The sequence below is a fragment of the Pteropus medius genome, unplaced genomic scaffold (genome assembly GCF_902729225.1).
Source record: "Pteropus medius unplaced genomic scaffold, Ma_sr-lr_union100, whole genome shotgun sequence".
Taxonomy (NCBI): domain Eukaryota; kingdom Metazoa; phylum Chordata; class Mammalia; order Chiroptera; family Pteropodidae; genus Pteropus; species Pteropus medius.
In genome coordinates, this window is record NW_024356397.1 from 3,016,988 (window position 1) to 3,029,055 (window position 12,068).

General features: G+C 33.5%; 1 protein-coding gene across 3 annotated transcripts in view; it reads left to right on the forward strand.

Moving 5' to 3' along the window:
• TFCP2 (transcription factor CP2) overlaps positions 1-12,068 on the forward strand; it is a 46,252-nt gene that overhangs the window by 28,669 nt on the left and 5,515 nt on the right. For all 3 annotated transcript variants that reach the window (XM_039862256.1, XM_039862254.1, XM_039862255.1), the window contains exons 4-13: positions 220-325; positions 2,939-3,045; positions 4,051-4,203; positions 5,069-5,179; positions 5,518-5,606; positions 7,221-7,269; positions 7,688-7,781; positions 8,713-8,803; positions 10,633-10,757; positions 11,187-11,329. In XM_039862256.1, the coding sequence (XP_039718190.1) occupies positions 220-325; positions 2,939-3,045; positions 4,051-4,203; positions 5,069-5,179; positions 5,518-5,606; positions 7,221-7,269; positions 7,688-7,781; positions 8,713-8,803; positions 10,633-10,757; positions 11,187-11,329 (1,068 nt within the window). The remainder of the gene's footprint in view (positions 1-219; positions 326-2,938; positions 3,046-4,050; positions 4,204-5,068; positions 5,180-5,517; positions 5,607-7,220; positions 7,270-7,687; positions 7,782-8,712; positions 8,804-10,632; positions 10,758-11,186; positions 11,330-12,068) is intronic.

Sequence of the window (12,068 nt, forward strand, 5' to 3'; positions counted from 1 at the left end):
TAGAGCTTGGTATGATATGGCATTTGAGTGAAACAGATCGTAAGAAAAATAATTTTAAGTTGTGTCTAGAAACTGGGGGTGACTCTTTTGTCAACAGATTTTTTAAAAAAGATTTTTATTAAAATATAGTTAACAGAATATTAGTTTCAGATGTGTGTCAGCACTGATTTTTTTTTTTAAGGAATCCTATTATGATTTGATTTTGTTGTTTTCTTTTAGAGTATATTCCGTGTAGTGTTCCATGACAGACGGCTACAATATACTGAACACCAGCAGCTGGAGGGCTGGAGGTGGAACCGACCTGGAGATAGAATTCTTGACATAGGTGAGTTAAGAGAATCTGTTGCTCAGGAAATACCTATAACTATGGTCTGAGAATTGGTTTTCTTTACTTTAATGTTTACCTTGATTCAAAATGTTTCAGGGGCTCAATTAGCATGAACTTGGAAGTGGTTATTGACTAAACATAAAAAATTATCGGTATGACGGTATCAAAATTAAAGTTGGAAGTGTAGACACTTCAATTCCATAACAATTGCATCCATTACTTCAGAGTGATTTTGGTTTTATTTTTGTTTTTTTAATTTAGTTGTGGTAAATGTATATAACAAAATTTACCATTTTAATCATTTTTAGCAAGTGAAATTATCCAGTATTTGTCTTTTTGTGATTGGCTTATTTCACTTAGCATAATCCTCAAGGTTCATTCATGTAGTGTCAGAATTTCCTTCCTTTTCATGGCTGAATAATATTCCATTGTATTTGGATACCAGATTTTGTTTATCCATTCATCTCTCAATGGACAGTTGGGTTGATTCCACCTTTTGGCTATTGTAAATAATGCTGCTATCAACATGAGTGTACAAATACTTATTCAGTTCTTTTTGGTATATACCGGAAGTGGAATTGCTAGATAATACGGTAATTCTATTTATAATTTTTTGAGGAACCACCATACGTTTTCCACAACAACTGCACATTTTACATTCCTTCAGAATTGCACGAGGTTCTAATTACTCTATCTCCTCAACAACATTTGTTATTTTCTAGTTTTTGATAGTAGCAATCTTAATGGTAAAGAAACGGTATCTCATTGTGGTTTTGATATACATTTCTCTAGTAATTAGTGATGTCTGGCATCTTTTAATGTGCTTATCGGCCATATCTTTGGAGAAATGTGTATTCAAGTCCTTTGCCCATTTTTGAATCTCGTGTTTTTATGTTGGATTATTTTTGTTTTTTGTTGTTTATGAGTTGTAGGATTTCCTTATAAATTCTGTATATTAACCCCATATCAGATATACTATTTGCAGTATTTTCTTCCATTCTGCGTGGGTTGTCTTTTTCAACTATGTTGATAGTGTTCTTTGATGCACAAAAGTTTTAAATTTTGATGTAGTCTACAATATCTATTTTTTTTATTGCCTTTGTGTTTATTGTCACATCTAAGAAATCATTGCAAAATCCGGTGTCATGAAGCTTTTCCTGGTATGTTTTCTAAGAGTTTTAGGTCTGATATTAGATGTTTAGTTAATTTTTATATATGGCGTAAAGTAAGGGGTCTAGCTTCATTCCTTGCATGTGGATATCCACTTGTTGAAAAGATTATCCTTTCCTGTTGAATGGTCTTGGCACCCTTGTCTAAAATCATTTCACCATATATGTGAGGGTTTGTTTCTGGGCTCTTTGTTTTTGTACCTTTTGTCCATTAGTCTATCTTTATGACAAGTACCACACTGTTTTGATACTGTAATTTTGTAATAAGTTTTGAAATCAGGAAATATGAGACCTCCAATTTTCTTATTTTTCAAGATTGTTTTGGCTATTCGGGGTCTGATATTTTGTTGGGGTAAGTACGTAAAAGGGGACAGGTTTTTTTCCCTAAATTTCACAAGTTCCTTTGTCTTACTAATACCTGACCTAGATTAGTGGTTTGACTTAACCTAAAGTAGGACACCTGGGATTAGAATCTGTGTCTCTTGGTTTACAGTTAAGTTTTTCCTACTTCACTACACAGAGTAGAATTTGTTTTTCTTAAATCATGGGACATAAGGGAAGGATCTTTAGAAACACATACTGTCTCTCTTCATGACATACTTTTAATCCCAGCGTTTGTGTCTTTGACCTCTTATTGGTTATTACCTCCTATTGGTAAATATAGTTAAACAAATCTAAGTACTGTTTTACCTGAGAAAACACTGGTTCTCTTAGATATCCTGATATTCATTTGATAAATTAGCTTTAGGGTGAACCCAACACAACTAACATTGTGGAGTAGTGGGACCACTTAATGCTTTCTTGTTTGAATCATTGATACTTAAACAGTAGTATAGTTATAGTAATAAATATCAGCTTGGCCTTATCTCCTAGTTTGAATATTAATAGAAGTAGTCAGGGAATGATATTTGAATATATGCTATATGAAATGGAAAGCAAAGTTCTACTAAAGCACATTTTTGCTTACCTCTCGAGTATAAGATGTGTCACTCTGTTAAAAGATGAGTTGATGACTTCATAAGTCAGCATCAGTCTTTACAATGCTTTCTGCCTTTATTCACTCTGCTTAATCTGTAGCAGTGCTCTTACTATATGTCTAGTAGTACCACTACTTTTAAAACTGTAAGTGAAACAGATTATAAGTTAAAATTTTCATGACACGAGCTAATGTGTAGACTAAAGTTATCTTTAAGTTGAATTTTGGCCAATTAAAAAGAAAGTGCTTCTAAATTGTCTTACTTTAAAAACTTTTTAAAGATACTCAGAAGGAAAGTACTTAGGTCAATTTTATGTGCTGTTCAAACCTTCTTCACTGGCAAAAAGAGGTTCACACAAAAACCCTGATTACTAGGGACCAGTAATACCTGTGTAAGAATCAGTGCTTTCTTATTTAAACCCAGTAGCACTCAGAATTGTTCAATGATTACCATTTGTTTCTCAGATATCCCAATGTCTGTGGGTATAATCGATCCTAGGGCCAATCCAAACCAGCTAAATACAGTGGAGTTCCTGTGGGACCCTGCAAAGAGGACATCTGTGTTTATTCAGGTAAGGCATTGCAGACGGGGTTCCAGTTATGAAGAGTATCTCTTACTGCCAGTTTGTTTCTTAAAGAATAAAACATGTTGAATTGGAAATCTTTACAGAGTTCCAGTCTGATTATCAAGAGCAGATTCTTCAACATGTGCCTAAGAGCAATGAGGAGTTTCTGAATTGTTCTTCTAATTTTCCTAATTTATTTATTTGTCCCCAAAATGCTTGCTAATGGCTGCATGTTTTATTCTTTATGTAACATAACTTACCTAACAATTATTTAGCATTGAGATTGTCTGAATTTTTCACAATTATTCATAAACTTATTTTGAACATCTTTATACTTTAAATTTGTTTTGCATATCTGATTATGTCCTTTGAGTAGATTTCTTGAAAATTTTTGTCATAATGATAGTTAACAGTTCATTGTGTACTTCCCATGAAATAGTCACTGTATTAAGTAAACACTTTGTATGCATGTTTTTATTTAAGACTTTTGATAATAATCTTGTGGATTAAGAATAGTCCTTGAGGCCTAAAGAAGTTAATAACTTACCAGAGGTAGTATTTGGTCGATCGAGTTTCCACCATTCATATTCAGCAATGTCTTAGACTTTACGCAGTAGCTGAGTAAACCATTTTTCCCCTATTGCCTGTGAACTTCCATATTTACTATTTTCCCAGCATGGATATTGTCCCCGCTTTCTAAAATCTACCTAAAAGTCCTAGAAACTTTTACTAATAGAAATCATTTCTCTTTATGTTAACTCTGAATTCTCTGATGCAGTTAATGAATTTAATTCCTTACAGTAGCTTTTGTTTGCATTTGTAAATCATTTAAGTTTTCATCATTTCCTCCATAAGAGTATAAATCCTTCAAGATCAAAAAGAGAGTGTAAGTTTTTTGTAGGTGCTCATAATGCTTTTTAAAGGTTTTGCTGTTAGTAGTTGCTCAAAAAATGTTACTGACTGGTTTGGCTAGCTAGCAGTACTGAAACCGAGTTGTTATATTCTCTTCAGGTGCACTGTATTAGCACAGAGTTCACCATGAGGAAACATGGTGGAGAAAAGGGAGTGCCATTCCGAGTACAAATCGATACCTTCAAGGAGAATGAGAATGGGGAATATACTGAGCACTTACACTCAGCCAGCTGCCAGATCAAAGTCTTCAAGGTATTCCTGGGCATTGTGTTGGCCCTTGGAACGCTTTTCCTTATCTTTCAGTTGTAACATTAGTCACTAGTCAGAAAGCCAACTTGTTTTTTTTCAAAAACTATGAAAACTCAGTTTAAGCTACAATCATTGAAATAATTTCCGAGATGCCTGGTAAAGAAATTTAAACAGGGATGGGCATGAGAGAAAGAGAACATGAAAAGGGATCTAGAAGCAAAAAAACCAAAAAACAAAACTGTGAATTTTCATTGAATGCTTTTAAAGCTTATTGGTTACAAACTCTTATAAAAGCTGACAAAAATTATGAAAAGTTGACAGTCTTGGTTACGTTCATACTCGATCTTTTTGTCCTTATTTTGGCCTTTATTTTTAACACATGGATAAATATGTTCTCATTGCAAAAGATTCATTAACATAAAAGTATTCAGAATACGACCTTGAAGTCTCCCTCTACCACTCTCACCCTGACTCCTCAACCTCTCCCCAGAGGTAACCACTGTTATAATTTAGTAGGTATCCTTCTAGTTCCCTTCTGTGTTTCATATACACATGTACGTAGATATACACATATTTTCTTTTCAGACATTAATGGGATTATATTGTTTGAACTGTTTTGAGGCTTGCTTTTTAAATGAATTACGTGCTTTAGAGATCTTTCCACGTCCCTATCTATAGATCTGTTATTCTTTTCCAACTCCATCAAACATTTAAATTTCCTACTTTCAGACTCAGATACAGTGATTCATCTAGCCTTTACATCATTGTACATCTTTGTTTCACATGTAACTATTTAAGTTTTTAGAAGTAATGTTGTTGGGTCAAAGGATGAGTACTTGAGTTTAAAACAAAGTATGTTTCATTTCAGCCCAAGGGTGCAGACAGAAAGCAAAAAACAGATAGAGAGAAAATGGAGAAGCGAACACCTCATGAAAAGGAGAAATATCAACCTTCATATGAGACAACTATACTCACAGAGGTAAAGGGATTATTTTTGGTGACAATTTCTATCAATACTTCTAACTCTTAAGAAAAATACAATCGTTTTGTAATATGTGTGTGTGTGTGTGTGTGTGTGTGTGTATCTCAAATCATTAAGTTGTAACTTACCTAAAACTAATGTCATTTATATCTCAATTGAAAATGAAAATCACTTCTCACCTGCTCAGAACTTACTTGTCTTCTTAGTTAGGAGGGCCTCTGAGGAATTAAGATTTACTTTTACTAATCAAGATATGCTATTCAAGTTAACAATGTTTTGATGGACCGCTAGGTTCAAATGTACTTTTTAGTAATTAAGTTGTCCTTCATTTTTAGTGTTCTCCATGGCCCGAAATTACATATGTCAATAATTCCCCATCACCTGGCTTCAACAGTTCTCATAGCAGTTTTTCTCTTGGAGAAGGGTAAGTCTAGGAAATGAAATTGGTTTTTGTTTCTCCTAAATGTGTATTTTCTCATTATCTTTCTATAAATAAGATCTTTCTAAATCAATAAGTACTTCTATTCGGTCAGTCTTTTGACAGATTTATTTAGTAAATGAGGTTGGATTACTTTCAAAAGAGACTGAAAGGTTTATATTGCCTTTTCTCTTCGTCTTTTTTCCTTTTATCAGAAAATCACATTGATGGTCAGTTTTTGTGATCCAGAGACTGGTTTTTCTGGGCTTTTCACTTCTTCCTATTTCTGCTTACTTGTGGTTATTTCACTTCCTGATCATACTTTCACCATAGAGTGGTCATTGGGAATTGAAAGTTGTACAAACACTAATATCTGTTTTGTTACTTAATAAAAATGGTCCTAACACCTCATAATCATGAATCTAATCTGTAGAAGAAGGTTGAAGATAATAGCTAAAATGAAGTTTTGATATTATCTATGAGATGCATCTAATCCTGCCTTATTGTCTCTTTTACTATCAGAGATAATTGAAAGTTGATACAGACACCTACTCCAGTTAAAAGAGGGTGTCATATAGTCCTAACATTTAGCACGTATTCTACATAGGTCATATTGAAATTTCAAAGAGGCTATGAATTTGTGAGTATGTTGTTTGGTCGTAATGTTTATTTTTGAATTTATTTAGGCTCTGTGTTCAACCTACTTCTAAAAGTATTTAATAAAGATAGCTTAAATGTTCAAAATATAGCAATTAAGAATAAAAATAGGTAGAAGTTGTAGAAAAGATAGATAACTAGGGCCCTAAGATAAATTAATTTTTAAATTCAAATACTGAATTTGAATTTTACAACTAAGGCCAAAAAAAAGGAAGAGGAAGAAGAAACTTTTTTGAAAGAAAAATCTCTTGCCATCCATGTGGATTATTTTATTCAGTCTACTTATAAGCAATTTTAAATATTATATAGGATTTAAGAGTTGTTTCACCCCTCCTTCTCTTTGTCATGTACTTTATTATAGGCTCATATTTCCTTCCATTAAAGAAGTAAATGTTAAGGAAGAGGGACAGTCTATAAAGCAAAAGAAAGTACAGGAGAAAACCAAGGGTGTGGAGATAGCCTTTGGATTACAAATTAGATAACACTAATTTTTGAACCTGCTTTAAGAATTATTAAGTATTTTTTACTATAAAAAGTGTGATCCTATTTCATTGCATAAATTTCCTTCTAATATTTTTCTGTATATGTTTGTACATTTATATATTTAATGCAGTGGTAATATATTGATTGCTTTTCTATTCTGATATTTGTTTACATTCTAATAAATTTATATTAAATAGTCTTTATTCCATAAATTATCTAATCAGTCCCAAATTACTGGAATCTTGATTTTTTTTCAATTTCTTCAAAAATAAAAAAATGTTGCAAATGATAGTTCCCCTCCCTTGACCCCCAAGAAATCTTTACATTAATAAACAGATAATAGAAGTTTTGGGTCCAAGAGTAAGAATGTCTATGAGAAAGTACATATTCTTTTAAATCTCTAGCCTAGGACTTATTATGAGGATTAAGAATGAGATGATGTTTCATGGACTCATCCTTTCATTATAAATGTTTCTTTAGAAATGGTTCACCAAACCACCAGCCAGAGCCACCCCCTCCAGTCACAGATGTAAGTCTAAAGTTAAATGTCAGTTATATGCAATATCTAATAATACTTTGATGTCTGTGTGATTCAGTAGAAACGCCCAACTTTTAAGAAGTATTCATTCATTTATTAAACATTTGTTGAATTTTGACTGTGAACTAGATACTATGCTAGGGACTAGAGATCTGAAACAAGTAACACAGAACTCTTGTATTCAAGAAACTTACAGTCTAGTGGGGAAGATAAGGGTGGAATTTCATGGGTATCTTGCTTGGTTAGAGAAAGGAGACTGATGTATAAACAACTTCCAGTCAAACTAGGCCTGTCTTGAGTGTGGGTGTGCTTGGCTGTGTTACCTAATGATGTTAATTTAACATTTACCCTTTTTTAAGTAGAATCTATTTAGTTACCAAAAAAAAAAAAAATACTTTCTCTCTTTCAGAACCTCTTGCCAACAACCACACCTCAGGAAGCTCAGCAGTGGTTGCATCGAAACCGTTTTTCTACATTCACAAGGCTTTTTACAAACTTCTCAGGTTAAATTTTGCTTCCCTTTTTGTTTTCCCCAGTATGGGATATTCTTTTACATTCTAGGGCCTCCTGGTATCCATATGAGGGGTGTGTGTGTGTGTGTGTGAGTGAGAGAGAGAGAGAGAGAGAGAGAGAGAGAGAGAGAAGTGAGAGAGAGAGAGAGAGAGATTAGTGCATTTTCCTGATTAAATGAATTTAATAGAACCCTTCAGACTTTCTCAACAGCTACAGCTGTGCTGTGTAATACTTAAAAAGAAAGACCTTAGTTTAACTCACTTTAATTTAAAAATATTTATACTTTACAATACTTTTAAAATGTATATTCCATACAGTATTTTATTAAGGAACATTTGCAGGTAGTCTGAAATTTCCCTCTTGGTATCACTATATCGTATTTTATTTGCACATTCTACTTTTACTTAACACCTTTGGTGTACCAAAGAATACACAAATGGATAAGGCATACTTCCTTATTATTCATCATCTAGAATCAAAAAAAAAAAACAAAACAAAATACCAAATCAAATCAAAATGAAACCCCAGGAAAAAAGTGAACAAGTAGTTGTGATACAGTAGGTACAAAGTGAGGCATTTGGGGGAGGGCCTGAGGTTTGGGAACTTGTAATGTGTGAGGGATGAGGAGGAGTCTGTTGATCAGACAGTAGTAGAAGGATAGTTTAGGCAGGAGGAATAACTTGTTCATAAGACATCATTAGTATGATGAAAGCATAGGGTTAAGTGGAGACATTAATTGGTTGGGAATTGAGCTAGGAGAGGAAGCAGGGGCCCAGGTCATGGAAGACCTTATATACTGTGCATAAGGTTATGGATTGTAATACACTAGTAATAAGGTGTCATTGTAATGGAGCCCATTTAAATAGTCATTAACAAACAGAATCTTTGCTTCTATCCCCCATTTTCTTATATTTATTTCAGGGGCAGATTTATTGAAACTAACTAGAGATGATGTGATCCAAATCTGTGGCCCTGCAGACGGAATCAGACTTTTTAATGCATTAAAAGGCCGGTATGTAATTAGTGTTAAAATATCAGTGAGTTTGGGTTTCAAAGGGATTTGAATTCAGAGACTCTTCACAGTACTCTTTGCACAACGAAATACATCTTGTCAAAACATTCTTTTTGAATGCCAGCTATGTTCCAAATAAACAAAGATGAAAAATATTCTTTCCTACACATGAAGGAATTCCTCATGATACCTCATTATTTTTGTTTTCAGGAATTTTTTTCATTCAATAAATATTGTCTCTTATGAGCTCTGGGGATACATTAGTGAACAAAATAGGGTACCCATTATCATGGAGTTTATTTTCTAATGGGAAGAGAGATAAATATATAAACAATAAGTATTTTGGGGAGAGAGAAGTGCTTTGAAGGAAAACAAAACAAACAAAAAAAAGGCTATGGCCTATAAAGTACCCAGAATTTGGTCAGGAAAGATCTCTCTGAGGCGGGGATATTTAAACTGAGGAGAAGAATGGAAGCTATGGGGTCATGTGAAGGAAGAGCCATTTAGGCAGAAGGAACAATAGGTATAAAGGCTCTAAGGTCAGTTTTATCTAGAGAAGAGATCATTCTTAAGTTTGGGTAGGAATTGCATAAGTGGCTGCTTATAAATAAATATTACCTATAATACAGAGTAATTTTTAGTCCCAATTTGTGATTTCCAATAGCTACTAGTAATATTGATGGAAAAAACAGGTCAGTGCCATAGAACCAAATCAGTAAATAAAAGAAACAGATTGTGAAGTATTAATGTTCGTGTACATCACAAGAGATATTGAATCATGTTGGCTGTAATCTTGGAAAATTTTAAGGAAAGAAGTGAAATTTAGAAGTTGTTGACCTGAGGAAAAAGAATGGATCTTTCATTTCAAAATGTTTTATCTAAAGAACATTTGGAAATAGGAAGAAATAAGATGATCAAGTCAAGAGGTAATTGAATATGGTTATCTAAGAAGTAAGAACAGAAAGAAGGCTTAGGCTATTTAGGAGAAGATAATGAAGGAAATAACGTTCTCCAGTTTACTATATTGGTACTTTTAAATAAAAGATCTTGAGCCTGACCCATAAAACAGTGGTTCACAAATTTTGAATACAGATGGTCCCCAACTTACAATGGCTCAACTTAACAATGTTTTGACTTTATGATGGTATAAAAGCAATATGCATTCAGTAGTAGAAATGGTACTTCGAATTTTGAATTTTGATCTTCTCCCCGAACTCTAGCGTTAAGTAGTACTTATCTCGTGATGCAAGGTAGCAGCAATAAGATGATTTTGCCCAACTGTAGGCTAATGTAAGTGTTCTGAGTATGTTTAAGGTAGACTAGGCTAAGCTATGATGTTCGATGGGTTGGATATATTAAATGCGTTTTTGATTTACGGTATTTTCAACTTACGATGGGTTTATTGGGATGTAACCCCATTGTAACATTTAACCTTTACATCAAGAGTCACAAACATTAATCACTACAGAGGCCACATGTAAATAACAGTCAAGTCTGGGGTGTACTGAAGAATGCATGCACCATGCAAGATGAATAGCTGCTTGTTTTCTTGTAGAATGAGGCTTTGGGTTGCCAGATATGATTTTTAAAGAAAAGCCAAAATTTAGAGGTTTATGTTGGAACGAATTCAGTTAAACATACACAAAGATATAGACACACACATACACTAATGGGGAACTAATAAAACATAGCAAATGAGTTGCATTGCCCCATGGGCTGCCAGTTTTCAACCCATGCTCTATAGTATAAATGTAGATAACATGAATTTTTCCCTTGAAATGTGCTTACCATGAAAAATGTAAGACTAACAGCTATTTTTTTCTTCTTAGGATGGTGCGCCCAAGGCTAACCATTTATGTTTGTCAGGAATCCTTGCAGTTGCGGGAGCAGCAGCAACAGCAGCAGCAACAGCAGCAGAAGCATGAGGATGGAGACTCAAATGGCACTTTCTTCGGTAGGTCATTCTGGACAGGCCATCACAGATATGAAGAAATGCGAAGAGATGATTTATGAGCATGTGTGATGGGAATTTATCAAATAGCAGATTGAGCATTTGCTAGAAGTAATGGTAATAGCTAACATTTATTGAGTTCTAATATGTGCCAGGCAATATTCTCAGCTCTTTTACATGTTTTAATTTTTATAAGTATCTCCTCTTTGCAGTAGATTTTATTGTTATCTATAATATTTAGATGAGGAAAATGAGATATAGGGATGGTTAATAACTTGTCCCAGGTCACACACTAGCAAGTGGTTGAATCAGGATTTGAACTCAGGATTTCGCTCTTGAGTCCTTTAGAAAAGTGGGCATTCCTAGTGATCAGATTACCTTTAAGAGCAGATAAACTTTGTACTGACTGCCATCGCTCGCTCTCTTTTGCAGTGTACCATGCCATCTACCTAGAAGAACTGACAGCTGTTGAACTGACAGAAAAAATTGCTCAGCTTTTCAGCATTTCCCCTTGCCAGATCAGCCAGATCTACAAGCAGGGGCCAACAGGAATCCATGTGCTCATTAGTGATGAGGTAGATTTTCAGTACAGCTGAATCACCAGATGCCAATTAATTTGGAGCAGGAGCAGTTCTACTGGGACAGAGTGCTTTGTTTTCTAGACCAGAGGATTTCAAACGTTTTTGTTTGCTTACTCCCTAAAAGAATTTTTTTTTTTTAAATGTGTATATCCTTGTACCTTTTTAGGTTGACTTAAATTTTTTTTGTGTTAAGTTTAAATGATTACAAAAGACGTCATTTCTGGGCATATTATAGGACAGTTACAAATAGAAATTACATCACTATTCTAACTGTATTTCATGTAGCCAAAATATAAGAGTGATTTAATACCACCATCATCTGTTTAAAAAAATACATGAATATACCTTTTTTAACAGAATTTTTATATCATTTTTTTGTTTCTTTGAATTTATATTTCCATTCACTTTCCCCATTGAATTTTATCTTACCATAACCTATTTTTATGCTTGAACATCTTTTATTATCATATTTCTTTGAAACAAAAATGTTTCAACAAAAATAATTGTTTCAGTAAAAATTGAAAAATTATTCTGAATAGAAGTATCACCATAATTATACAGTTGATTAAAACAATATAAATGTGTTATATATTTTGATAAATAATTATTAAACATTAAGAAAAAATTATTAGAAGTACATCTACCTATTAGATGGATAGGATTGTTCCATTTCCTACTCCTTCGCCTGCATACAGATAATTCATCTGTAGATGAATACTACCTATTGATTGCT